At 54.0% G+C, this 26,995-nt stretch overlaps 6 protein-coding genes across 6 annotated transcripts; 3 read left to right on the top strand and 3 right to left on the bottom strand.

The window, feature by feature from the left end:
- Positions 1 to 1,674: 1,674 nt before the first annotated feature.
- On the bottom strand, positions 1,675 to 3,275 carry CGCS363_v012063 (NAD-dependent protein deacetylase hst2-1; the record flags this gene model as incomplete). Its single annotated transcript, XM_036643912.1, has 2 exons — positions 1,675 to 3,044; positions 3,122 to 3,275. The coding sequence occupies 2 exons, from the start codon at positions 3,273 to 3,275 to the stop codon at positions 1,675 to 1,677; spliced, it is 1,524 nt and encodes a 507-aa protein (XP_036491270.1).
- Positions 3,276 to 8,891: 5,616 nt separating this feature from the next.
- On the top strand, positions 8,892 to 9,649 carry YSA1 (ADP-ribose pyrophosphatase; the record flags this gene model as incomplete). Its single annotated transcript, XM_036643911.1, has 3 exons — positions 8,892 to 8,930; positions 9,019 to 9,352; positions 9,411 to 9,649. The coding sequence occupies 3 exons, from the start codon at positions 8,892 to 8,894 to the stop codon at positions 9,647 to 9,649; spliced, it is 612 nt and encodes a 203-aa protein (XP_036491271.1).
- A 78-nt stretch (positions 9,650 to 9,727) lies between these two features.
- Positions 9,728 to 10,604, bottom strand: CGCS363_v012061 (Nudix hydrolase 14; the record flags this gene model as incomplete). The annotated part of the gene is made up of 2 exons (XM_036643910.1): positions 9,728 to 10,453; positions 10,512 to 10,604. The coding sequence occupies 2 exons, from the start codon at positions 10,602 to 10,604 to the stop codon at positions 9,728 to 9,730; spliced, it is 819 nt and encodes a 272-aa protein (XP_036491272.1).
- Positions 10,605 to 11,464: 860 nt separating this feature from the next.
- Positions 11,465 to 13,009, bottom strand: cysA (Serine O-succinyltransferase; the record flags this gene model as incomplete). The annotated part of the gene is made up of 1 exon (XM_036643909.1): positions 11,465 to 13,009. The coding sequence occupies one exon, from the start codon at positions 13,007 to 13,009 to the stop codon at positions 11,465 to 11,467; it is 1,545 nt and encodes a 514-aa protein (XP_036491273.1).
- Positions 13,010 to 15,462: 2,453 nt separating this feature from the next.
- Positions 15,463 to 16,585, top strand: CGCS363_v012059 (uncharacterized protein; the record flags this gene model as incomplete). Its single annotated transcript, XM_036643908.1, has 2 exons — positions 15,463 to 16,084; positions 16,140 to 16,585. The coding sequence occupies 2 exons, from the start codon at positions 15,463 to 15,465 to the stop codon at positions 16,583 to 16,585; spliced, it is 1,068 nt and encodes a 355-aa protein (XP_036490257.1).
- Positions 16,586 to 16,944: 359 nt separating this feature from the next.
- CGCS363_v012058 (uncharacterized protein) lies at positions 16,945 to 18,085 on the top strand (the record flags this gene model as incomplete). The annotated part of the gene is made up of 2 exons (XM_036643907.1): positions 16,945 to 17,128; positions 17,199 to 18,085. The coding sequence occupies 2 exons, from the start codon at positions 16,945 to 16,947 to the stop codon at positions 18,083 to 18,085; spliced, it is 1,071 nt and encodes a 356-aa protein (XP_036490771.1).
- Between the last annotated feature and the right edge of the window lie 8,910 nt (positions 18,086 to 26,995).

Raw genomic sequence — 26,995 nt, 5'->3', positions numbered from 1 at the left:
GCCTGCTATATGAGCGAGACGAAAGGTAGAAATACTCTTCCCCTTGCAGCTTTCCTCGATAGACTCGGCTGAGCTGGATGCTAAAGCCATCGAAAGATGTAAGAGTCATGCGACTTGCGTCTCTCTCTGTCCTTGCGGCTCCTGCTTGATCCTCGCGTTCCATGCGACTGGCGAAGGAACACCCTTCCCTAGCCATATTCCCGCTGCCTACTGCAGCTCAACATCACTGAGGCATGGGCCCGGAGCTGCAAGAGAGCAACCACGCGCCATCATCGCGCGTTGGGCCTGGTCGGGGGTCTCAGCTGAATGAGATAGCCAGGCCCTGGAAGTCTCAAGATATGTATAGAGGACGCCAGTGACACTGGATGCCGCGCGCAGTCTTCTGCGCGTGGGCAGTGACGCATATGAGACGCAATGATTCGATCTCGATCGATCGCAGCTAGTTGAGCGAGGCGAAAGGGCGAAACATTGTTTCCCCGCCAGCTTTGCTCGACTCGACGGGTTTTGTGGCAGAAGCTAGAACACCGCTGCGATCTGGTTCTGTGACTTCACATCACAGAGGCATGGGCCCGGGGTTGTAAGAAAGAAAACATGAGCCCTGGCATTGGAACCTGCCAGGTTGAGCCACCAGTCGCAACTGAAATGCCTCAGCAAGCCCTAGGAGCTCCAGGGAGTGAGCAGGAAGAGCAGTAACGGCTCTGTATGCCGCATCTGCGGGTTGACAGTCAGGCATGTGCGACGCGACCATGAGCGGATCCATCCATGCGCTCGTTTGAGATCGAGCCGCCGCGAGGTGAACACCGGGATGTGGTGTCGACCTTGTCGTAGACTTGGTTGAGCCGACGGAGGGAGATCGCACAATACTGCTCAGCAAGTTCTCACTGTCGGCACCAGTGCATGCTCCCAGCGGGAAGGGGCCCGGGACTATAGGGGGGCAAACACGCGGCATGGCATTGTTGTTGGTGTCGTTGAGCGAGTCTCAACTCAATTGATCCCACATCGTCAATCGCGGGGCTGAGGCGACTCCTCAGAAACCAGCCCCAGAGCAACCCGTCATTGCCCGCTCATGTTTACAATAGCCCTTATTCTCGCCACCATCGCCTTCTGAGTTGAGCCCGGCGTGGGTCAGAAAGGCGTAGAAGACCTCCACACTCTGGCTGCGGCTCCCAGGGCTAGGATGGCACTTCCGAGAGAGTCAAAGGCAGAGCACTCTTTTCTCGCGATGTCCGGCGCAGTCTTCTGCGCGTCGACAAAGAGGCATATTTGTCACAATCGTGTTTACGGCCTCATCCGGCCGCAACTGGCTGGAACAGTTGAAATCCGTCGCTCTCGCAGATGCGGCAAGTGGCCAACGAAGTCGACGAAGCCGGGGGAAGATGCCACAACACTACTACAACAGGTACTGTGCTGCGGCTCGACATCACAGGGCCCTGGGCCCGGGGTTGAAAGATACGTAAATAAGTTGACATCAAACGTCATGTGGGTAATACAGACACAAGGCGCACATCCGATGCGGATGAAGTAATATAAAGATGATATCAAGGCATGTTGGGTATAGGTATAGTGACAAGGACTGACTACTGCCATCAGAGTATGTATGTGGATGTGTGTACTTTTGCGCAAACGGGGTGCTAGGATCAAAAAAAGGTTGGAATGGTGGAATTGGTAAAGAGGTCATAGCTTGGCATCATCCGGCGTCTTCTTCTCATCCGCCTCTAAAGCCTTTGGCGGCGCCGCCTCCGCCGTCTTGTCTGTTGTTGTGGGTACGTCCTGCGTCTCCTTGGATGATGTGGAAGGGGTGTCAGCGGGTGTGGATCCCGACGTGGTGGCCGGCTCTGAAGGTGTAGTGGGCTCGTAGCGCGCTGGGCCGGAGGTGAGTGCCTCATCCGCCGCGGTGTCCTTCTTGGCGGCAACGGGCGCATTAGGGTCAAAGACGACAGCGACCTCGTCGAGGGGTGTCGCGGCGCCCTGCGCGGCGAGCTGGATCTTCTTCTTGGCCTCGGCGCGGAAGTCGGTGGCTTCCTGAGGCGCACCCTCTGAGCCGGAGACGGTGTGGCCCTCGCGGCCGCGGTCGTCCTTGATGTCGGTGCCGACCTCCGCCTCGAGCGCCTTGGTGACACGCGACACAGTGGCCTTGGGGATGCTCTGCTGCGCATCCTCCGTGTCGCTGCCACCGTCCTGGCGCAAGGAGGCGCCGACGACCTCGGGCTCCTCCTTGTCGTCGTCAAGCTTGAGTGCGGAGCCGACGTTCTCGGTGACCTTGCGGATCTCCTCCTCGAGATCTTCGTCACCGTCGGCGGCAGCAGAGGCAAGCTGCCTCTCGGCCTCCTTCTCGCCGACGATGCCGCGCCACATGTCCTCGAGCTCGTCGCGCCAGCCAAGCAACGACGCAAGCTTGCGAACGCCAGCATCGCACGTGCCCAGCTCAACGACATCATCCGCACGGCGACCCATCTGGCCCACGCGCTCCCTGTTGAGCAACAGCCTCGGCACACCCGACCGCGACGCCTCAGCAAGCCCGGCAAAGGGGTAGACAGACAGGCTAGTGCCCATGACGACGATGAGATCAGCCATGGCAGGGAGATGTGTGTTGTTACGGAAGGCCTCGGGGAGGGCCTCGCCGAAGAAGACGATGTCGGGCTTGACGAGGCCGTCGCAGGTACCGCAGCGGGGCACGATCTCGGCCTGGACGTGCTGGAGCATCTTGTCGTCGGGGAAGGGGGTGCCGCACTCGATACAGCGCTGGGTGGCGAAGGAGCCGTGGGCCTCGATGATCTTGTCGTCCGGGACGCCGGCGCGGCGCTCGAGGCAGTCGATGTTCTGGGTGAAGTTCATCTGCAGGAGGCCCTTCTTGGCGAGGAGGGCAATGAAGACATGCGAGACGGTCGGGAAGAATTTTCCCGGGTAGAGCTCCTTGGCGAGGTAGTAGAAGGGTTCGGGGTGCTTGCGGAAGTAGCTGATGTCGAAGACGGCTTCGGCGTAGGGGAGGTTGAGGCGGGCGAGATTAGCGTAGAGGCCTGTGCCGGGGGATCTGAAGTCAGGGACTGGAGGGGTGGAGTGTCAGCTGTGGTCTGGAAAACGAGAGTGTGTTGGCGCAAGGAGGGTAGTGGGAGAGACATACTGCCTGCTGCGGTCGAGATGCCCGCGCCGGTCATGACGGCGATGCGCTTCACCTCGCCGGACTTGATGTAGTCGGCAATGGCGCCGAGGGACCTCGACTCGAGGGTCTTGGGGTGGACGCTGTCGTCCAGCATGGTGGATTCTTCATTGCCCATCTTGTTGCGCGGCCGGTTGGAGTTGGGCCGGCCCTTGGGGTGTTTGTCGCGGCGTCGGCGGCCTATGGTGGGCGATGGTGGCGGGGTGGTAGTGGGGGAAAGAAAAGAAGACCAAAAAAGTCTGCAGGCGTGGGGGCTGGTCGCAGCGTGATGGGATGGTCGTATCGATGATCAGCGGTGATTGAGAAGCGTCGTCGCCTGCTTTTGGGCTCGTGGAAGGTTGTTGGTACCTGGGAGGATGAGAGGCAATAGTTGAATGTCGATGTTGATGATGGTAAGAAGCGGTTCGGGACGGTGGTGGCTGCCTCGCCGGCCGGATGGCTCATCGCTCGAAAAAGTCCGATGGCTCGTTTCGGTGTTACATCATGCGGCAACCCCACCCCCGCCATCCTGGAGCTCTTATCGCACGGTGGCCCTTATCGCTAGCTGCGCGGACGGACCAACGGGCGTGAGCGGGAATAAGCAAGCGAGTTGGGGGCGATGGGAAGGATGGTCTAAGGAAAGGGGTCAGTGAGTGGTCATCATGGAGGGGGAGAGAGGGTCTGACCAACACCTCCTATCTTCAGGGCAAGGGCAGAAGGAGATGCTCAATAGCAAGAAATCGGGGAAGAAAGGCGAAGAGGGTGACGAGAGACGTGGAAATTGAGCCATGTCTATGGACGATGTGGTGTATGAGCTGAGGGATGAGGTCAACGAGGGCCCATCACGGAGTACGGACAACAGAGGAACTTACCAGTGACTGCTCTCGGCAGCTTCGTACAATTGAGGGCGGATGATGACAACGCAACGGTCGCAGGCAGGAGACAAAGCGAGAGCGAATGGCAGAGAGATAAGACGAAATTTGGCCGATGGGCTAAGGAAAGAAGTTAGCAAGTGCTAGCCACAGAGTACGGGTCACCAGAGAAACTGACCAAATGCTACCACCAGCAGCGCTTTGCAGAGGGCAAAGAGGGAGGACCAGACAGTGACCACTGAGTGGTACCAGAAAGAATAGGGTGACGAAGAGTGACGGCAGGAGAAGAGAGTTTGGGTCAGACAGAGGAGACAGGAGTTGCGCTGTTCTGGCTGTGTTGCTGTGAGGTTGGTGGGCTGGGGAAAGTAGTCAGCTATAGCTCATGACAACGGGGAAGAGAAAGTCTAACCCAACACTTATCGTCGCAGATGAAAGAAGTGGGAAACAGGGAGGGAGAGGTGAGAAGAAACTTGGTCGGTATGCTGAGGAAAGAAGTCAGCAAGTGCTCATCATAGAGGAGGAAGAGGGAATCTGACCATATACTACCATCAGCAGCGTGTTCAACGAAGGGAGGAGAGGAGAAGAGCAGGGAGATGATCGACAACTAAATGGCCGCACATGGTGCACGAAGAGAGAAAGATGAGAGAAGGAGAAAGTCAGGGACAACTGTTCGATGGGGGTTTTACACATGAGGCAGATGGCTCTCTCCTCCGGTCATCTTCTGGCTTGTCAGGGGCTAGGGACAACCGCCTCATCGCGGGCATTTGCATGAAGAATACGAAGAAAATCTGATTTCTCATGGTCCGTGTGTTGGACGCATTTGCGCTTCACGGAATGACTCCATCAATCAAGCACACAGAAACAAGAGCATCATGGGCCGTCGCCCTCACCGACCGGTAGCTGTCTAAGACCAAGCAGCCAGCACCCGCAACATCTCCACTCGTCACAAAACAAAACATCTAGATTCTGCATCTGTAGTCTAATTACCGCTCCAGGCCATGCATTAAACCAAACCCAAACCAAACTTCTCAAAGCAGTTTATCCCCCGGCAAATGGTACCCAAACACCAGCACCGTCCCGCACACAGCCATCACCGTCGCCGCCATATACGGCAACCCAACCCACGCCCCTCCAATCCTTGTCCCCGCGCGCAGCAGCGCGGAAATCACCGGCGCCGACACCAGCGTGCTCAGCTGCTCGACCCAGCCGATGGCCGTGTTGAGCGTGCCGATGGTGTGCGGCTCGACCACGGCGTTGAGCACCGCGCGGCAGATGTTGGTGTACGTCGCGCCCATGCTGAAGATGACGAGCGCCGCGATCAGGAACCACGGCTTGTAGGCGACCGCGACCATGAAGCAGCCCAGGCTGAGGAAGATGCCCGTCATGCGCACGAGCCAGAGGTCGCGGATGAGCGGGTGCAGCGCCGTGCGCTTGGTGATGTACCAGCTGAGGAAGGGGAGCACGGCGAGGAGCATGGTCATGTTTGTGATTGTAGAGACGGTGCCGAGCAGGGTTGCCTGTGTGTTGCCGTCAGCGTCCGGGATGCATTTCGGAGTGGGGGAAAGTTGCCTACCTTTGCCCAAGACCATCCGAAGAGGTTATGCACGTACTGCGACGTGATTTCCACCTTGATGTACTTGATAATTACAGTCAGGTTGAAGCCCAGCACCAGCGGGAGGATTCGCTTGGACTTGATGAGGAAGTTGTAGACATGGTTCATGTCGTTCTTCATCGAGTAGACAATCTGCTCCCGCAGCGTGCGCTTGGCGCTCTCGGCGCCGTCCGCCTCCTCCGCCCGGTGGAGCGTTTGCTCGACCTCCACATCGGCAGCCCGCCGGAACTCGGACGTCTCCGGGATGAAGGGCGGCAGGCAGGCGCCAAACGTGAGCAGCGCCTGGCCGAGACAGAGCGGGAGCCACGGGGACTTGGTGAGCAAGGCGGCGCTGATTGGGGCGACGACAAGCTCGCCTGTCAGGGCTATTGTGCCGACCTTGTAGTACACGGATGTCCTGGCGGGGTATTAGATGGCTGGAAATCAACGTTCGTTTGCGGCACTTACAAGTTGGAGATTGGGACAACGTCAGAAATCATGGTCCACACCATGGCCTGGACGATGGCAGCGCCGCCACCGATGAATTGGAAGACTGCGCCGAACCAGACCGTCCAGAGAGGCAACACGTTGGGCCACAGCACTGTCTCGCTTTAGCAAACGAAGCAAACGATACTTATCAGGTAATTAGTGCACTCACGCGGCTGCAGCATCCACATAAACTCCAGGCACAGACCAAACATGGCCAACGTCAAGACGGGTCGACGGCCGTACTTATCCGCAATGATGCCGTACGGGATGGACGTAATGAGCGCTGGACCACGTCAGAGGCCGTCTTCTTCACACATTCAGCACAGGAAAAACTCACGCGGGATACAATCAAACGAATTCAACCACCCCTTCACCATGGCCAGCTCGCCTGCCACCTTGGGCCCCTTGCACACATCGTCCGCCGCGTCCGTCGCGATGTGGCCGGGGAAGCGCTTCTCGCAGATGATCTGCTCCATAATCTGGTACGTCGGCGGGACCTGCAGCAGCGCGCCGACCTCGACAATCACGATGAAAATCATGGAAATCGCAATGACCTTGAACTGGTATGCGCGGCTGGGCGCGACCGTCGCGGGGAGGTCGTGCGCCAGCAGCGGCGTCTCCTCCTCTGGCCGGCGCTCCACATCGCGATCGAGGGTTTTGTTCGTCATATTTGCGCCTGTTTCTGTAGTTTTCTGCTCGCAAAGGCGAAGTGGGCCAAAAACAAGCAGCTCAAACGCTGAAAAGCCGGCCCAGCGGAGGGAAACCAACACCCAAAACTATTAAACCAAACGAAGTCGAAATAATTAGAAAGGCAGGATAGAGAGTCGGGTATGGTGGTGAGACTCTTCCTAAAGCAGTAATGCAAACCGCTTGTCGCCAAAAGTTCCAACACAGGCTAGGACTGCACCACGTATGTGAGAGGGAGTGAGAGAAACGGCACAGCAGCAGGCGTGGCGATTCCTGCGTCCCAGAGAGGAAGCTCATTAAAATAAGGGACCCAACCAACAGCACCAGAGCCGTTTGCGATTGTCGCATGCGCTGCGGATGCAGCAGATACAGACCCCGGCCGTTAGGGGTCCAACAGGATGTCAAGACCACTTCGCGGCCGGCACACCCCTGCCGCGAGGGAAAGGCCCCTCCCCTGTGGCCGGGCAGCCAGCGGTTGCGAGTCAGCCCAGCATCTCCGATGTGCTGTTGCCGCTGCTCTTGCGAAATCTGGGAGGGCCGCGCGCAATCGCGAGTGCTGCTGATAGCGGATTCCGATGTCGTCGTTGGCCTGCTGGCGGGAGAAGTAGCGGTGCTCCCTGCATCTCTCAACCGCAGCGATGGGCCGTTGCGATTTTGGGTCGGAGTTGTCAGCGAGAGAGAGCAAAAAAGTCCCGGGCAGCTGGGACGCCATCGCAGGTTGCTTCGCCCCAATCAACGGCCAACGCCGTGGCACAGGAGCACACCCGCCGCAACCAAGGCTTCTCGTCATCGCCCGTCGTACAACCGACTCAGATGCATCGCCAGCACGTTGCGAACCGACAACAAAACATCCAAGATGGCCAACTTTTTTCTCGTTTCTTCTGCTTCTCGTGACTCGGCGCGTCGCACCATCTCCTCTTCATTCTTGCACCTCGGAACTCTGTTCCTGCAGAAGCCTCGAAGGCTCATTCTGGAAGGCTCCGGCTGAGGGCTGTGGGTGTGCTGGCCGGCTGTCATGTCCATGCCGCCTGAAGGTCAAGTTCGTCCCATCGTCCCAACTATCAGACGTACGGAGGAGGGCCAGGAGCGATCGGCAGCGTGGTGTGATCTGCCACTGACAGTGCTGTACGGCGCAGCCTGTGCCCTCCGTGCCTCCATCCCCTCCCAGCGCGACTGTTGCCCGTCTCTTTTTGCCGGCGGGCAGCCTAGTCTGCCAGGGATCCCTTCCACCTCGTCAGCCTTGAGACGAAAAAGCCCCAAAGCTTAAACCCGACTGACGCGGCAGCGGTGCAATCTAATGCGATGTCGTAAATAACACAACCCACCCAGAATAATCTCGGACCGAGCTGCTTCGAGCTTTTGCATGCGCTGGTGGGGATTTCGAGTGGTTGCACATACAGGTCCTCGGAGAAATAGCGACGTCGTTGCTAATGGTCACTGACTCGATTGCCGACCGGTGTGTGTTGTCGTCGTGGGGTTCTGGTGTCGATCCGCTCTGATCTGAGCCGTCGAGCCGGTGGAATTTCGAGATCCTTGGCAGGTGGGAGTTGGCGGTATCAGGTCGCCGGCGGGTCTGGCGGAGGTTGGATGAAGAGGGGTTCAGTGCCGTCGGCAACCTGCCTGTCACACATTGATAGTCCGCTGTGATTCTGCCCCGTCCACCCATCGTGATCCAACTTGCATTATCGAATGCTCTGTGTCACCAGATGTCGTTAAACGGCACAGATTTCTCAAAGTAGAAAATCTACTAAGAGAGGAAAGTCAACTCATCATACATCAGACTGCAAGATGCCCCTAAGTAAAGAAAGGAGATAGTCTGCAGACGTTACTTTCTGCCAACGTCCGCGATAAGAAGCATAAAGTGTAAAATCATATTCAGACCTTTCCTTCTGAAGGCATCCCCCCAAAGTCTCCTTCCCTCCCAGAGTCCCAATGAGCTTGTAGCGGCACTAAGAATGGCTGACTCAGCCTGTTGACCGCGGGGTCGTCCCCGCCAATTCCAGCGTCAGTGAAGCGAAGCCAAGCTACCCCGCCAAAGCTCCGTCTCCGACTCCGTACCTACTCACGTCACCCTCCAACACCGCGACACACGATACCGAACCCGATATCGCCCAGCATGTCCGGCAAAGCCAAGGTGACCGCCACGGGGCCTCTGGTACGTCATATATCTTTCGGGCAGCTGTGCCCAAGCTCTCCCGCATCTGCCCTTCCCCAGGTAGCTAACCAAACCCCCAAACCGACAGCCCGACGCAGAAGCCCGCTGGATCAAGCTCTCCAAGATCAACTACACCGACCAGAACGGCACACCGCGCACCTGGGAGTCCGCCGAGCGCCGCACCCGCCCCAAGTCCGGCGACATCGACGGCGTCGGCATCGTCGCCATCCTCGAGAAGCCCTCCGGCCCCGAGATCATCCTCCAGAAGCAGTACCGCCCGCCCATCGACCAGATCTGCATCGAGGTCCCCGCGGGCTTGGTTGACGAGGGCGAGACCGCCGAGCAGGCGGCCGTGAGAGAGCTCAAGGAGGAGACGGGGTACGTTGGTGTCGCGTCTGAGACGACGCCCATCATGTTCAACGGTATGCTGTTTTCTATTGTCTAGTGTGTGCTTCTTGATGCTGATTACGATTGCTCCAGACCCCGGCTTCTGCAACACGAACCTCCGCATGATCCACGTCACGATCGACACCTCCCTCCCCGAGAACCAGAACCCCGTCCCCCAGCTGGAGGAGAGCGAGTTCATCGAGGTCTTCACCGTGCCCTTGACAGACTTCTGGTCTGAATGCGTTCGCCTGGAGAAGGAGGGCTATGCCATCGACGCCCGCGTGGGAACCATCGCAGAGGGCATCGAGCTAGCCAAGAAATTCAAGCTATAAACGCCCTCACCTTCTCTCATTATCTATGATGCTTCTTGTGATGATGTCGTGACCTAGGACTCATGAAAACAAACCTCCTCACACCTTGCCTTCCCTCCTCAACCCCTCCCACAGCGCCACCGCAGCAAGGCACTTCGCATCCCTCGCCCCCGCCCTCCAAAGCTCCCCCATCGGCACAATCTTCAACGTAATCTTCTCCCCCTCCTCCCTCAACCCCGTCAACTTCCCGCTCCACTCCTTCAGCTGCCCCCTCGACACCCGCCTCTCATGGCTATAAATCGTGATAAACTCATCACACCCACCCGCCGACGGAAACATCGCCTCCGCCAACCCCTCCTCCTCCCCCTCCGTCGCCCTCCCCGCGCCCGCCAGTTCGCTCAAACACGTCAACTCGTCCTCGTGAATCTCAATCCCGCACTCCTCCTTCAGCTCCTTCGCCGCCGCGCCCGCGAAGCTGCCGCTGTCGTCGACCATGCCCGCCGGCAGCTCCACGAACGACAGGCTGCCTGCCGGCACGCGCGGCTGCACCGTCAGCACGGCGTAGCGCTCGTCCGGGGCGTCGTCGGGGACGAGCATGAGCAGCATCGCGACGCTGGGCCCTCGCAGGAAGACGCTTGCGGGGAGGGTCTCGCCTGCGGCGTTGGAGACGTCGGCGGTGAGCTTGAGGAAGCCGATGCGCGAGGAGCCGAAGATGTCGTAGGTTTGGACGGTGATGCTGCGCAGGGCGTAGGGGTCGGCGTGGAAGGGGTGGGAGGCGGTTTTGGATTGGAGGGTGAGGGAGGTGGTGAGGCGGGAGAGCCAGTTCTGCGGTGTGTCAGAATGTGCTGTTGATGAACGAATTAGAAGGTGGGGATGAGCTCACGTTGAAGGGCCGGAAGGAGAGAAGCTGGGACTCGGAGAGGCCCTCCGGCAGCTTCACCTGGATGCCGTGATCTTTGAGGGTGATTGTCGACATTGTTGTGACGAGTCGGGAGTGAACCTGGTTGACGCGTTGAGAAAATGTGGCTGGTCTCAGAATATTCCTGGGTGAAGGAATGAATTTCTGTGGAAAGCGTTTTAAAGCAGGCGCGAACGTGCTCATACTGCCTCGCAATTGACCTTATTGAGTTGCACAGGTGTTGTCGAATGTAAGTGTAAGTGAATGAAAGGCTGACGTCAGACTTCAGGTATTGGCTTGGTGGGGTCTTTCTGCCGATGGCGTTGCGCCAAACGAAGGAAGGTACGATAAAAATGTAAAAAGTGCAGGATGACAGTTCGCCGGGGTAGATATCATAAAACGGATTGATACGTGTGTGTATTGCGATTCGTAGAACTTTTCATTCATCTGTTGTGCTTTTCCTGCCTGCCTTATGCTGTTTATGCTATGCAAATGCGAACCGCCCTCACCCCTTCCTCTAACTCCCTTCCTACACTCGCGATGCTGATGTAACAAAAGGAAAAGAATCCTTTCCCACACACCGCAACCACCCGTAATCAACTTGAAAACTATTCCCAGATGCAATCTGAACCTCGTAGAACAGTTTGGTAAAAAGCAAAAGTGCAAAAAAGACAAAAAAGTTCGGAATTGAACTGGGCGTCCCCAGTTCATTCCTATGAAAAACAGCCGGACTGTTTTTGCGCCGAGGGTACGTGTTCGGCCACCCACGCCCGTCGTCAACTGCGTGCTAGTCTCTGGGGTTGCGGATGAGAGCGATTCACTGCTAGATAAAGCCTTCTGCGGGTCGGATGGGATGAAAGGGTCGACGGGTGGCCGGAGAGGTGGTCGACTTCAAGGTGCGCGCGAGTCTTGTTGTCCAAAGGTGAGGACCCACCCAATCAGCCCAAGAAGTTCTTCAGATTTCCGCCGATGTTCTTGAGGTCCAAGAGGAATGTGTCGTGACCGAAGAAGCTCATCTCCTCGCTCAGCTCAATGTGTGCCACGTTTCGGTTACCCGCCAGCTTAAGGGCCTGCGCGACTTCCCTCTGCTGCCACGCAGGGAAGAGGATGTCGCTGGCGACACCAATAACGAGGGCTGGGGTATCCCTAAGAGGGGAGAGACCAGCGATCAGGTCTTCGGGAGGTCTCGACGACACCTCGGCGGGCTGATCTGATGCGCCAGCGTTTGACTCCGGTTGCTCCTCGTAAGGCTTCTCGGGAAGGGTCAGACTGCAAGCAGCATCGTTCCTTGTAGGCTCAACGCCAGACTGCAGCAGCTTCTCACGCTCCGCCCTCCTTGCGCTTGCAGCCACCTGGTTCTCCCGTCCGAGGTCGAAAAGGTCCATGGCCTTGCTGACGTAGAGAAGACTGTTGGGGTCGTAGGTGAGACAGAACTTCTCTCCAGCATGATCAAGATACGTCTCGATCAAGAAGTCTGGGCACAGCGCCGGCGGCTTGCTGGGATCCGCCCTCCTCCTTCCAAAGCGCTGCTCCCATTCGGGTCCCGAGCGATATGTAACCGTCGCGATCTCTCGCGCAAGCTTCATACCAGCGTGGGGCGGCACCCTGCCATAGTAGAACCCTCTGTTCCAGTTCGGGTCCATCATCAACACCTGTCGCTGTGTGTGGCGCATCGCAATACTGTACGGGTGACTCCTTGCGCAACCGCTAATGGACACGATCCTGCCCACGCGGTTAGGGAACAGCGTTCCAGCAGCAAGCGACTGCATTCCACCCATACTGGACCCAACGCTTGCATACAGCTTCTCCACACCGAGGCCATCCAGCAACCTGAACTGCGCGCGCACCATGTCCTCCATTGTCAAGATCGGGAACCGTGTCGCATATCGCTGGCCGTCCGCGGGATCGATACTACTAGGCCCTGTCGAGCCATAACATCCTCCGATTACGTTTGTGCAGATTACGTGGTATTTATCCGTGTCGAGCGCAAGCCCTGGGCCGATGAACTTCTCCCACCAGCCAGGCTTCGGGTTGCTCTCCGTAGAATGCGCATGCGACGACGCAGACAGGCCGGTGTGGAGGAGGATCACGTTCGACTTGTCCGCATTCATTTTACCCCAGGACTCGTACGCGATATCGAACTCGGGCAGGACGCCGCCCCAGTCGAGGAGGAGGGGCTCTTCGCAGTGGTACGTCTCCGTTGCGCCGGCCGTGTAGGAGGGCTCGTTGCTCGACTCGAACTTCGCTTCTAGTGTCGCGGACCGGTTCTCGAGGGCGTCGAGGCACGGGAACGCCATCGCCGGGTTCGAGGCATCGCCGGGGCTGTTGGACGCTTTGCGCGCCGGCTTGGAGTGGAATCGGCGCGTGGGTTGTTGGGAGCTGAGAGCTGCGGCAGAGCTCCGAATTGCGGCGGGGGTGCTGGTGCGGGGAATTGGAGCGCGGGCCTGGCGCAGGGCCGCTGAGGCGAGTCTTTGGCACTTCATGGCGACAATTGTAACGGGATCGAAGATATGGAAAGGCTCGCGAGAGGATCATGGGCCCTTGGCAAAGATATAGCAGCCGTCCTTGGTGTTTCCCGCGGCCGGGTTTGTAAGCTGGAGTTGCTTAGAGCTCCATTGTCGGCGGTGACGATGGTGCAATCTCACGTGACGATAAGCGATAAGCGTCGCGACAGACGGCCATTTCGCGTTGAAAGCAGATGATCGGATGTTCACGCCGAATAAACAGCAGCATCATTGTTATTGGATCCATTTAAAACACTTGCTACCTTCATATGCTTAGAAAGCCCTTTACAAGACTTGTGACCCGAAAATAAGAATATGAAGTATTTCCCCTGGATCTTGATCCGACAATGTTTTGCATATTAATACCTTCCTGGTCGCGATACTCACCTGCCTTATCACTTACCTAAGAAGAGACGCGAAATGTTCAGTGACCGCCAAGCACACCCGTCTGTTAAGGCAGACCAACAACCCCGGGCAGTATTCTATCAAATCAGGAGGCACCATGGATAGGAAGTCTTATTGGACGAGCGTGTGGCTAGGCAGAAACGTCACAATTTCTTTTCTTGCCAAAGCCCATCTGTCTGTCGTCTCTACATCACTTCGAGAGTTTTCGGAATACGTGAACATCGGCGCCCTTGAAACACCAGGTTCATGTCCGAATAGCTGTCTAACAGCATTCACCCACAATCGACCGTATCAATGTCGTTTCGAATCAACAACTCAGGGGTTCTTCGACAGCATCACCAGATACCGCTACCGACTTATCGTGTCGACCGCTCATCGTCAGATGGTGGCATCTCAAATGTTCCACCAACGCAATCTCTGCTACCGAGCCGTCAAAAGAACCACGAGGATTCGGCCGCAGGTCTGAAGACGAACCGCGTCGCCCCGCCGAATCCAACACCGGAGTTCAAGAACAAAATGCCGAATCGCGCGTACGTACGTAGGTTTGACGGAAGGCATATAGAGGGAAGATTATCAGGAGCTTTCGAAAACCCTCTTTCGGAGCATGCTCGACAGAGAATCACCCAAACGTCGCGCCGCAGGCAGCCAGTCGGTCTGTCGACCACTCGGCCCACTCCGGTGTCAGCACCGCATCAACGAAGGAGGCCACGTCACGATCCCGCCGACATGTCTCTGTACGAGGCAGTGGCCGCAGCGAATGGAGAGAAGGCCGCGGAAAGAATCTTCAAGAATGCCAGATCATCAGACGACCGAGTTAGCCCGGCTCCCAAAGCTTCCAGCCATTCCAAAGCATCTTTCCCTCCACCTCGTCGCACGAGTGCCCGGCAGACTCCTTTACCATCCCCGAAACCTGGGGCTTTTCTCAAAGTCGACGCTACCATCTCAAAAGACAATACAGGCAGCGAATCTGTGAGATCAGCCTGTTTGCTCGCTGCTTTCGGTCAAAGACAGAGGTCCATCGAACAGTCCCATCTGAGCAATGTGACGGTTTCAGCTCCCCAACCTTCAGTATCCATATCCTCAGAAAACATACCGTTAGGCATGGCAAGAAAGAGCATGGTTGATTTTGGTTCAATGACGTTTGCAGATCCCTTGGTCTCGGACAACATCATCACTGACTTTGACTTTGATTCATTTCTTCATGAAGATGGTGACAACCAGTCTTTCGACTTCAACACTGGCACGATTAGCTGAAAGGGCTTAGGTGGAGAGTTTCTGGGGCGTATGAACCAGGCACTCGATACTAAAATCGACGTGAAGGGCAGTCCATCGCTGTCAGAGCTGAACGCAGTGGCTGGTTTCATCAAGGACGTTAGACTATAATATCGGGAAGATTCCAAGCATGAATTCGTTTTTTTTTTCTGAACCTTACCAACTATGAAGAAGGCAAACGGCGGCGACCGTTCTGGAAAGCTGAATGGTTGTGACGGCCGATGACGTCGTCTGGTGAGTTCCCTCCCCAGGCAGGTCTGGGGATGTTGCCGATGTACGCGCTGCAATGGTTTCAGACCATCGTTAGAGGTGCGCATATCAATGTAAGACCTACAGCTACTCAGAAGAAGCGCATCGTCTTCAATTCAGCGAACGGCCAAGTCCCAAGGACATTCACCATATGGAGTTGTACCATGTGCTTGTCACAGGTTCGGGACCGCGGGTTCCCCGCTGTGAATCTCCACGCCGCACTGACGTCAATTTAACCTTCCCGTTTAGCTAGTGGCACCAGTGCTCTAGCGGCCTCCCATCGACCCTGAATGTGGCCAGCACAGTGTTGAACTGACGTCGCCTCCGTCACACGTCAACCGACGCGTACGCTACTCTGGACCGTTACCTACATTCACTACCCCTCCATCCGCTCCTCAAAAGAACCTCTAGTGACATACATACCCATGTCGAACTTCTTCTCGACTTTACAACAATACGCCAGACCTCTCGCGACAGTTGCAGCAGGTGCGTTTCTTGCTAGGGCCATGGCGTTTCCCGACAACAACGGCCCCGAGGGCCAGTCATCAGCCCAACAAGTTCCCGGCGAATACAAACCCACCTTGGCCGATGTGCTGGTGGTCAGAGTCATGCTGGAGAAGGCCGCAAAGTTTCCGCCCGAGCTCCTTGACCTCATCTTCGACCAAGCCGAGTACTGGCCGCACTCCGAGGCCTCCATGGCATGGCAAGTCAACGTGCCCCGCGGCGGCGCCGGCATCGTCGGCGGAGACCCCAATGGCGAGAACAAGCTCCTTCTTAGGTGTCCCCCGATTGGATTCACCGACTACCGCAAGGTCGGGGAGGCATTCAAGACGGCCCCGCTCCCGCCCAAAGATGTTGACGGCTCGGCCGTGGAAGGGCCCCTGCAGAACTTGACTCTCATGGAGCCGAAGTCGAGTCCGACACTGCCTACGCGCGAAGCCCCGAGGGAGTACTTCGAGGGGTCCATGACGCAGCCGCCCGCGCTGACCCACCCGGTTCGAAAGATTGTGTTCAAGTTGCGGAGCAAGGACCAAGGTTGGGGTGGCAGCCACGAAGATAAGGGCACGTACAGGGGATCGTGGACTTGGTTTGAGGCGGGATTGGAGAAGTTCGACGAGGAGCGCAAGTGTAGGTTATTCCTGTTGCTCAAAAGGATGACAGCACACTGATATTTTGGATACAGGCGACGGTTCTTGCAAACGATCATCCCCGAGCCCACCCCCCGAACCCGAGGCGTCGGAGAGCAGCAATACACCTGGTGGTGGAGCTTCGAACTTCTGCACCTGCGGTCTCCAATCCGTGTATCCCCCCGTTGTTTCCACTTCTTCAATGACGGCCTACCACCACCACATGCACGCCCTGGATAACCTCAAGATCCAGGCCAATAAGACAGCGCATAGGGAGTTTGTGGACCATGAGGTGATCTGGTCATGGGCGGACGATATCCACCCAGATTCGCCCGAGGGCGACCGTCTGGCGGAAATGGGTCGCGGAAAGGGTACGGGCACGGGCAACTTCGTCCGCAGCTTGAAGCTGGGCGATGTTGTTACCGTCTGGGGCAAGGCTCGGTTTGGGGGTTGGCGCAATAATGTGGAGAGCGTCAAGGTGGAAATTTACTGGGCGATTTGAGTTCTTTTGCTTCGTTTGGGTGGCGCCTTTCCCTGAAATCAGCTCGTCAGTATCTATTAGCTCGGGTGGCGTTCTGGTAACGAGAAGAATGAGACATGATGGTTATGCTGGTCTTTATTTATTGCGTAGGCGTAGTTGCGTTGTCAGATCTGCTGATGTTCAGTGATGATTGTGATTCTGTTCTTCCATTGTTGGTACGACGCGGCAGGCGCGTGGCCCCATTGGATCGGCCGTTATGCATGGCCCCTCATTGGCCTGCAGCGAAGCGACGTGATGATCAGGCTAAGTACCTCCTTCCTGTCTGCGGTAATTTTCTTTCACCGAAAGTGTGCGCCTATTCCCCTCGAGGCCGTTTCATGATGGAGGCTTCCCGGATGCCTGATCAGCTACGGGAACTTGTGTCGGAACTGGATCGACAGGCTCAAGAGTGCACGAGACACGATACTGGCGCATCGGGAGAAGCCATCGAGGGGCTCTTCACTCTCCAAAGTCAAGGCGCCGACTATGCGCGCGCCCTCAGAAAGCTTCAGAGCTCAATTGCAGGTATGAGCCATGTGCACGTTTTCAACTGTCCCTCCATAGTATATCGCCGGGAGCTGACTTTCGCTGCTAGAATGCCTAGCAGAAAATAGAGATTGGTGCGCGATCACGATACCGGACGAGTCCCTTCTGTGGAAAGTCTGCGCCTTCTCACGGCCCTCGGCCCGAATCGCAGATCCTCTATTTATGCGACAAAAAACCACCACATTTCTCAAGCTGGTAGACAGACAGAACAACAATGATGATATACAAGGCATCTGGGAAAACAAAGTCATAGAGAATTGGGTTACCTCAGACACACCCTCGGCCCTATTCCTCGAGATCCCGTTTCGAGGGACTGGCCGAGTGCGGCGCTTCGCTTTGGACTTCATAGACCATCTTGATGAACATCATCCGGTTCTCTCTATGATTGGAGGGCTTTCTCAAGCCGATGCTGATCATCTGTTGCCTGATCCGACACCCAAGACGGTCCTCGAACATTTGATCGTTCAAGCGCTTCGCCATATCAATCCTGAGATTCGATTGGGTTTCTTTGCAGAGACCGTATCATCATTTAGATCCTCAACGACTGCTGGCGATCTATTAGGCCTACTAAAAGCCGTTTGCGCAAACATATCGAAATTAACAATTGTTTTCGATCTTTCAATATTTCCACCTCGACTAAATGAAGGCATGGACGCGGCAAGTTGGCCAACCGAGTTCTCTCGCCTCATCACAGGCCTATGGGATTGCTCCTATCCGGTGTTCTGTCACGTTTTGCTGCTTGGTTCTGTGCTCCCAACGGCGAAGATTGCCAGTGAGGGCGACGTTATTTCTGTGGGAATCTCAGCCATGGATTTCGGGACGTCTCGACGTCGGTTTCCCTTTCACCCTCCCAGACCTATACCCAAAGCTTATGAGGCTCCCAAACCGGCGAGGAGTCTGGACTCTCGCATCCTAAAGGCAACATTATCTCAGTAAGTAATGATGGAATTGAATTTCGAGGCGACGCGATTCATGCTGACGGATCTGTCTCCATAGCGAGGAACCAAAGCCAGTGGCAGTCTCACAAGTTGACCCGCAACCGACTTCGAACCGAGATCCCATCGTCCATAACCTCAATGTTCCTCATCCCGGTCCAGACTATGCATCTGCTGCGGCATCTCAGACAACATATTCGCGGGAACACGTTCGAGTGGCTATATACTGCGCGTTGCCATTGGAAGCCGATGCTGTTCAAGCGGTCTTTGATACATGTTTGGATGATGACGACATCGATCAAGAAAAGATGAGATCCTCGAGCGACACCAACTCTTATAACTTCGGTATCATCGGTCGACACTTTACCGTCTTAGTTCACATGCCGGGAATGGGAAGGACAAACGGTGCAATTGTCGCCACAAAGTGTCAAGCCAGCTTTCCGAATATCAAACTTGCGCTCGTGGTCGGCATCTGCGGGGGGGTACCTTTCTATGGCACAGAGAAGAAGGAGATCATTCTTGGAGACGTCGTTATCAGCGAGGGTCTATACGGTTACGACTATGGCAGTAGATTCCCAGACGAATTCGTAGTGAAGAACTCCGCGGACGACGTCTTTGCTAGACCATCGCCAGAGGTCAGGTCGATCCTTAGAAAGCTCAAGTCTCGTCATAATCACCGCAAACTCCAATTAAAGACACACGAGTATCTGCGACAAATCCAAAGGGATCCGGAAAACCGGGCGCACTATCCTGGCGCGAAAGAAGACCAATTATTCGCTGGCACATACGTTCATATGCATCGTAGCCCTGGAGAATGCAAGAAGTGCTCAGATGCAAATACGACTGCTCCAAGGGTTTGCCTAGAAGCCCGTAGCTCGACTTGTGGCAAGCTTGCCTGCGACAACGCCATGTTGATTACTCGGTCAAGACTGAATGTGATTTTGGACCACCCGGCTGAGGCCCGGCCAATGATACACTTTGGAAAAGTTGCTTGTGGTGATCAAGTCATGAAGTCTGGTAATCATCGAGATGCCATTGGTCATGAATCAGGAGCCATCGCCTTTGAGATGGAAGGGGCGGGGATCTGGGACTCCTTTTCTTGTTTGGTCATCAAAGGAGTTTGCGATTATGCTGATAGTCACAAGCACAAGAAATGGCAGAGCTATGCTGCTGCAACAGCAGCAGCCTGTGCAAAAGCATTTCTTCAGGAATGCTATATGTAAGCATCGACGAGCTTCGTCTTAGAATCCGTGCTTTGGGGCCTGATATTTGACTCAACCTAGGTGTACTGAATAAGTACAAAATTGCAATAGTGAAGCACCACCAGTTGCGTGAATTTTATCTCTGCTCCTTGTGTATGAAAGTGCTTCAATTTGGGCAAGCGGATGCAAAGTGTTCTGATTAATGTTTGCAGGGCAATGGCCAACACAAGACTTCATGCTCTCTATAATTTACATGTGTAGGTAAGTTAGTGCCTTCCATTTATTGATGACAAAATATCTTTAGTCAAGAGACGTTCCCCTCGGGTTCCCAGACGCTTGTTGTATTGGCATTCATCTGTAAAATGTGAGACAGTAAGTTCGAACCCCGTTGGGAAGGTATTGTCATATTTAACAAAGCGTCCCTGATTAGTGTCTGTATCCGACAGATAGATATGGAGCAGCGCGTTGTTAACCATGTCTTTATCTAGCGTTCCAGGCACTAAGTGTATGAGAAACACTAGCAAGCTTATGAATGCTTCGGGTAGGTTTCAAGTAAACTTAGAAGCCTTACCTTATGTTTAACTTCACCTCTTTATTAAGTATAAACTTAAGACTTTAATTATTTATGTATTATCCTTTATCCTATTAGTTATCAGTAGGCCACAGGCGAACATTGTACGTTTCCATATAATTATAGTAGAATGTCTTAGCTAAAATTTGAATTTTGCTGGAAAGAATAGTGTTCAAGTTGTTTAGGTAGCTTAAAGCCTATGCGCCTTGTATCGTAGCCTACCAGCATTCGATAGGATGATATTGAATCTCAAAGACAGTATGGATTAATTTCCTTTATCAGATGCAGTGGAACGGCTGACTATTGAAATCCTCAATGTCGTATCTAACGCTCGCCCCGTGCTCGAAGAAGACCATCCTGCGAGTGTCTATCATGGACTTCCGTCATATACCTGTCGAATCTATTGGCTTCAATGATTACGAAGCACATGTGGTCGTAGCCAAGGTTGCAGGGAATGTGAGTAGCTCGCTTTGTATCATGAAGGAGCGAGCCCTCAGCAGGGATTCGCATTTGGTACCTCATATTTGCTCATTACTGACTTATATCGGCCAGCCAGACATGATTTTGCTTCATTTCTGAGCCTTCAAGCCCGCGTGCTATGCCTTTGCTACCTTCACACTTTGTTTATGATGATAAAAAGAACCAATGCTACTCCCACTACCGGCTCAAATCATGGAAACCTCATGATGTTGACTTTCTTTACGAATGGACTGGTAGTGAACCTTCTGATGGCTTGTGCAGCACACGTTTTCCTCTCCTGCAACAACTGGCGATTCTTCGCGGGAGATTGTGGGGACCAGGGAACTAGAAGACTTAAGGCAAAGCTCGGCTGCACAAGCCGTGTATTTTGTTGAACCATCAGAGCCTAACGGTTTCACTAACTCCAGGAATATCAGTGATATTAGTTGTGCCTGGTGGATGATGAACCGAATAGTCGCTCGTTTTCCTGCCTGTTGACGAACGCTCCATGTGAGATGGGCTTCTGGGCAGCGAAGAATCTTGAGGAATTGGCCGAATCCACCTAATCTTGCGGTGGCCAAGTGGCGTATGCGCCGGTTCGTTCGTGAGCCTACTGTTGCTAGGCCGTTGCCCATCTTCGTAAGGCTCATAGTACCGATTATTCAACGCAGAGCTCGAAGGTCGATATGGACTGCCATCGTTCTCGGACAATTTCCGTTTCCTGCCAAACTGAGTCTGATAGCCATCTGTGGAGCAGTAAGACAGCTTATGACCTAGCTCAGCGAGTTGAGATGCTTGTCGAGTGTCGCCGCTAGTTGTCAGATCCTTGGAAATAGTGGAGTGCACTGGGAATCTTGAGCTGGTGTGTGTGAAAGTCGTATTATGCGGCTGATCCCTTCTCCCCGTTCTCGATTCAGGAATTTCATCTGATTCCAATACTTGTTCCGCTGGTAAGATGGCGTCCAAAAACAACTTGAAGGATGACCCACTAAAGTCCTTTCGTTCTTCAAAAGGTGCTCGGCGATCGAACCCTTCTTGCGCTGCAATTGGAAACGGAGGTGGTCGTTCGGATCCTCGGAACGGTCTTTCGTCAAGGGCAAGGGCATGCTTGAGCTGGAAATCTGCTCTCGTTATACGTCTGGTGCACGCCAGCTTTAGCGACTTGGGGCCGTACCTCCATCGTCGTTCATTGTCGTGATTTTCGTACTCGTCTTCTGGCAGACTGCCCTTTCGCAATCCGGCTTTAAGACAACGCGCTGTGTATTGGAAAAGTAAGTCTATCAGATCAAGTCTGCACCTGGATTCAATTTTAAAACTACTCACCAGGACGCTGCACGCGGGGATAGCTGAGACTGTATTGTATGATAAGAAACGAAGTGTTCCAACGTGACGCAAAGGATGAACCATCAGCCTGCCTGCATAAGCGGAGGCGCAGTCGCCGGCGCGGCTGAATTTCGGAGCACAGGGCGAATCAGATTATCTGGAGTTAACTCCATGTCCGGTGACGTCCGTCTACAGAATATTTCGACGAGAGTAGCATATTTCTAATACTGCGGCGGCGGCAGCCTCCATGCGCGAAGTCCATTTGCATGAATGTACATGTAATGGTAACGGTCCTATCACGTAATGGCACTTAGATAAGAATTAACGACTGCATACTTGGGTAATGTGTACACAAGGCCCTATTCCTGCTAGTACAAATATGCCCAAACTTGAAGTGTCTGGAGGATTCCCTTGTAACATGGTGAATATTGGATCTCGCTCGTTTGGCCCATATAATTCTTTCTTAGACCGCCGACGCACTTCCTCTTTTCCTTGGATACCTAGTGCGTCCAACACAACGGCTAAACCTCTGGTGTGCGTGACTCTGCCCGGCCACCAGAAGGTGGACCAAAATTACTTGGTCCATGCTAATCACCAAGCTCTTGCGCCTCTCTGTGCCTTTGCTACATTACCTGCTGCTGAGCCCTCCGTCGAGCGAGAACGTTCGATATTTGGTCCTTGGCATCTATCATGCACTGTCGCTTAAACTCCTCCATCTCAGCACGCGGGATGTACTCTACGCTCCCAACGTAATTTGCGGCAAAACCTTTGGTTTGCCATCATAGTTTGCCATTTTTTGCATTTTGACTTGGTTTGTGAGGGCTGTGCGTCTAGTATCTGCCTCCGAAGCAATCATCCCCCATTCCAGGTTTCCTTCATGCTTCTTTCGAAGGAAATAGTCTCTGACCATGGCGTCGGTCTAAAAACCCATATTTTCAGCAATTGCAGACCAGTTAGTGGCAAATGTCCTTGACAGTTCCGGAAACCTATCAAACTCGGACACACTCCACTAGGTGCTCGCTCTAATGCTTTGGCCACCCTCTATCTCTGATTGAAATCTAGATGTTGCCCGACCGAACCGGGCAAGTAGGGCGGACTGCCGAGAGCGCTCACCCCCGGCATAATCCCGTGAAATTGTAGTATGAGTTATGGCAGCTAGTTTGGCGGTGAAACCTGGCTTTGACTTTGCGTAAATCGTTGAAGTGAATGGTTCGAGATTTTGCGATCGCACTGGGAGTCCCGCGCTTCCTCGTACCTTCCCAACGGTCTTTAAGCCTGCTAACTACTTTTATTGTGTAAATTGAAGTTACGTGGTAGGATCTGGAGTCATAACTTCCTTGAGCTTCGCTGAGGGAACCTGTGTTGGATGCGCCGGCGTTCTGCAAGGTCTTGGGTCTCGGGCTGGCGTTCGGCCTTAGTCTGGTCTTCGTCTGTGTCACAAAGAGGGTGCGTAACAAACTCGAAGGGAGCCATCGCAAGGAGCCAAAATATCACGCTAGTCGAAACGTACTCTGTTGGCGTTGTTGAGGGCAAAGGATTCCAGTAGCCAGCCACAGCCTGCCACGCGTTTGCGTTCTTCTTCAGGTTGCAAAGGCTGACAAGGTTTTCGTTGGTCCGGCGGCAATAGTCCAATCGAATTGTGCCGAGACCGCATACGCCGCAAGTTGAATTGAGGCGTTATTCCACGAACTGATTACCCAGTTCTGAAAAATGGACATAAAATTTGATCTTTGCGGTCCAACTCCAAGCATACCAACCATCTTCTCGATCTTTCTGTTCTAGGTAATCGACCTTGGTTCTGTGTTACCTGATCATATGGTCCTTGCTTCTTTTGTCCTTGTAGATGATCAAAGGCTTCACCAATCCATGGCTATGGTCAAAAAGCGAAGGCTCAACCAAACAGATACAAACTTTTGAGAAACGAGGAATTGGAAAAAGCACAGAATCAATCATTGTCTCACGTGAATAGTCTGTCTCTGACCACCTCAGTGATAAGACCCATATCATATGCCTTTGGCTCAACATCCGAGGAGTCTCATCAAATTCTCTTGCCATTTCCCCATAGAGTCGTTTACCTAGGTACTATCCAAGGCTACCCGTTGATCTCAGCTGCGCAACATGGCATCATCTGGAATCGTCACAATCTTATGACCATTTCCTCTCCGGGAATGTCACCACTGGATGTGCTGCGCGTGGGATCCACAAAACCACCTGTATGACCGCCAGATCCCTTGTCTACCGGCAGACCTCCTGAGTAAGGAGGCAAATAAGACGCACGAGGTTGCCTATTTCGCTCGGGACCTTCAAGAATACTTATCCCGCCGATCGATTGATGATCCAACCTACGGCGCGGTGCGAGATTAGGAAATTGATCTAGGTCTTGGTCATTTCCAGATCTCCTTCTTTTCCTGCCAGTATGACTTTGATAGCCGTCTGTTATGTGAAAAGCCAGCCTTTGACCAAGTTCGGCTAACCGAAATGCCTGTCGCACACCGTCGCCAGCTGTCAGATCCCTCGAAATAGTGTGGTGTACTTCTGATTTTTTGGGATCACCTAAATGGTATTGCGCAGGGTTACCAGCTCTTTGTGCGGGATAGCCGACAGAGCGAGGCGGATGGTCGTAAACGACTGAGTTGCTGCAGAGGCGGCCATTGCGGGAGCGGTCACAGAGGGTGGGTGTTTGATTCTCGCTTCGCCGGCCGTCTGGGTAGACGTCAGTGTAGACGTTTAAAGTGCACATGGTGTCCGGTTGGGATGCTAAGCTGTTGTTCCTAGGACACTAGATAATATCTCACGAAAGTGAGACGGATGTGAATTGCTGAGACCTGTGATCGTTTAAGTTACGGCTAACAGCAAGTTCATGATATGGCTCCTACTTCAGTCCTTTTCCGCGTGAAGGCTCTCAGCCTTAGGGCGAGCGATAGCACAGTTTATTCTGGGATTGAATAAGGATGATGAGATTGTTACTTGGTCAAAGAGATCGCACCTAGCAGTCTTCTAGCATTATCAATCATTCGAATTTCATTGAAATCATTATAGTTGCTAGACGTAGTTGTTTAGCGTGGTTGTGGCAGAAATTTGGTCATGTAACTAGGTTGCAATGAGAAATGGATCTTGGAAACACGGTGTGGTCTTGACAAGTGGTCAGCTGAGTCTGGGACTCGGCTGGGGCGCAGGCGGCTAAATGGCGGCAGGTACAACGAATCAGGTTTGAACACGAAGCTGAGGGTAAGATGAGAATGCCTACGTAAAAGGCAGACATCTTATCAGGCAAGCAAAGAAATGCAAGTAATCATCTTACGTGATGATCGACGTAGTTGCACGTAGGAAAGGCGTACGAACCTTTCCCTTCTTTCAAGTCATGTTAGAAGGCGACCTCACCTGGCCACAAGTCCTGGCACTCTGGGTACGTTTGATGTCTCAAGGAGTCTTTAGCAATATATGCTCGACTTTTCGCTTACCGATCTTAGGCTTACCGATCTTAGGCTTACCGATCTTGGGCTTACGTTATGTCCGGCGGCCAGCAACTTCGCTAGACTTGGACGCTACATCGCCATGGAACGTCTGGGCCCCCGTTATGTAAGATCACGGGTTCTGCGCGGGCGATACTGTGTGCTACATCGTCGGAATTGGAGGCGATTGGGGATTTGTTGCTGTCGAAAAAGGTGCCCAGCCAGCGGTTCGATTCTTGGTTTGCGTGAAGTAGGTTAGAGTGATCTTGGGTAGCGAACTCTCTATCTCAGCCAAGGTGCGCTCCTAGTGGACGCCCCACTCGTTGCGTCTTGCTCCAGGTATGTGGAAAAAAGCCGGTTGAATTACTGGTATGATGTTTGAGGCCGCATTAAGTAAATTGTTTCCGTCCAAAAGTTCGCAGTTCGTGATTCGTCCTCTATCTCTACATCATCGGCCCCTGTGTCCTCGGAATCTGTACGCAGTGAGGACCTGCATGTTGTCGGGGAAGTTCATCCCCAATTGAGTACACAATTGCAGGAGCAGCGAGATCCGGGCGCTCGTCAGCTCTGGACAGTTCTCGGCTACTTATCCCCATCAGCGTCGTCCCATGTTGACCTCCAGTCCCATCCTTCGAACGCAAAGGTTCTTGAAAACTATGGGATCGCATGATCCCGTGGCTGACGTCACCTAGCTCGTGAACCGAGTGATGAATTGAGCTACGATATGAGACTTTGCGACCGTCTTGGATATTTCCGCTCTTTTCATTGTACTAGTCTCTTGATGCGAAGCTAGACTGGACAAATGAGTTGCGATTGTGAGACCTCTTCCTTTTCTTGCTATCGTGGCTCTGCTGAATATAAATCGGGTCGCGGGATAATCTTTGACCCAACTGGGCTAGTTGAGATGCCCGGCGTACACTGTTGCTAGCTGTGAGGTCTTTGGAAACGGTTGAGTGGACTGTGGGCCGCGACTCGATCTTCTTGGTTCGGACATCCTTCTTCCCTTCTAATGATTTCTTCCCCAATTTGCCGCCTGGAGGCGCACGATCTCTTGAAATTGTCGAATAATTGACATGATTGGATCTTACGGGGGGTCTTTGTGCGTCGGCGCCATGCGACAGGTCGAATGGTTTTGGCAATGGCTCTTCGCTGTCAGAATCGCTGTAGGTGTCTAGTGGCTCAAGGGCGGCAGCGTGGGCGATTTCTGGCTCTCTGCCATTTCCGAGATGGGCAACCAAAACTGCATCGCCAACAAGAGGTTCGACCTTGCGCCGACCATGAGGGGGTCGACCATGAGGGGGTCTTCCAAAAATGGGCGGAGGGCTAGGAAATGGGAGAAGCTTAGGTCTATGAGGCCGCATCTGGGGACTGTCACGAGGCAGAACATCGTCGGGGTCGTAGCAATCAGCGGCTGAAGGCTGGCGGAAAGATCGAGTATACGGGAGTGCCCTTATTGCCGAGATGCTTGTCCCAGGGCGGTGTGGTCGATGATGTGCTGCAGTTGGGGGAATCTTGTCCTGGAGCATTGTCGCAAAGACTGACGTTGACAGCACCGTGACAATTTCACAATATGATCATTGGCAGGTGCTCTTTTACGATTGCACGTTTTTCGGGAGTGACAGACTGTCAACCTGGACAGCTTATCACATGACGTGCCAGACCTTCGTGGCTCCTTCGAATTGCAGGGTGGAAGATTTTGGAATGTCAGACGATAATTTCTATTTCCCATTGGTCAGTGGGGTAAATTGGTCTTCCAATGCTGGACGCTCATTGTCAGCCAGGCTGCCGGTGTGTAGCGCGGGTTATTTAATTTTTGATCCTCACGTGCACTCACTACCGCTATCAGCACTGTTATTTTCTAAAGTAGTATGGTGTTACGCACGAATACAAGAGAAGACTGAAAC

This window comes from Colletotrichum siamense (genome assembly GCF_013390195.1).
Source record: "Colletotrichum siamense strain Cg363 chromosome Unknown KSG_Cg363_contig08, whole genome shotgun sequence".
NCBI lineage: Eukaryota > Fungi > Ascomycota > Sordariomycetes > Glomerellales > Glomerellaceae > Colletotrichum > Colletotrichum siamense.
This window is presented reverse-complemented; position numbering and strand designations above follow the sequence as displayed.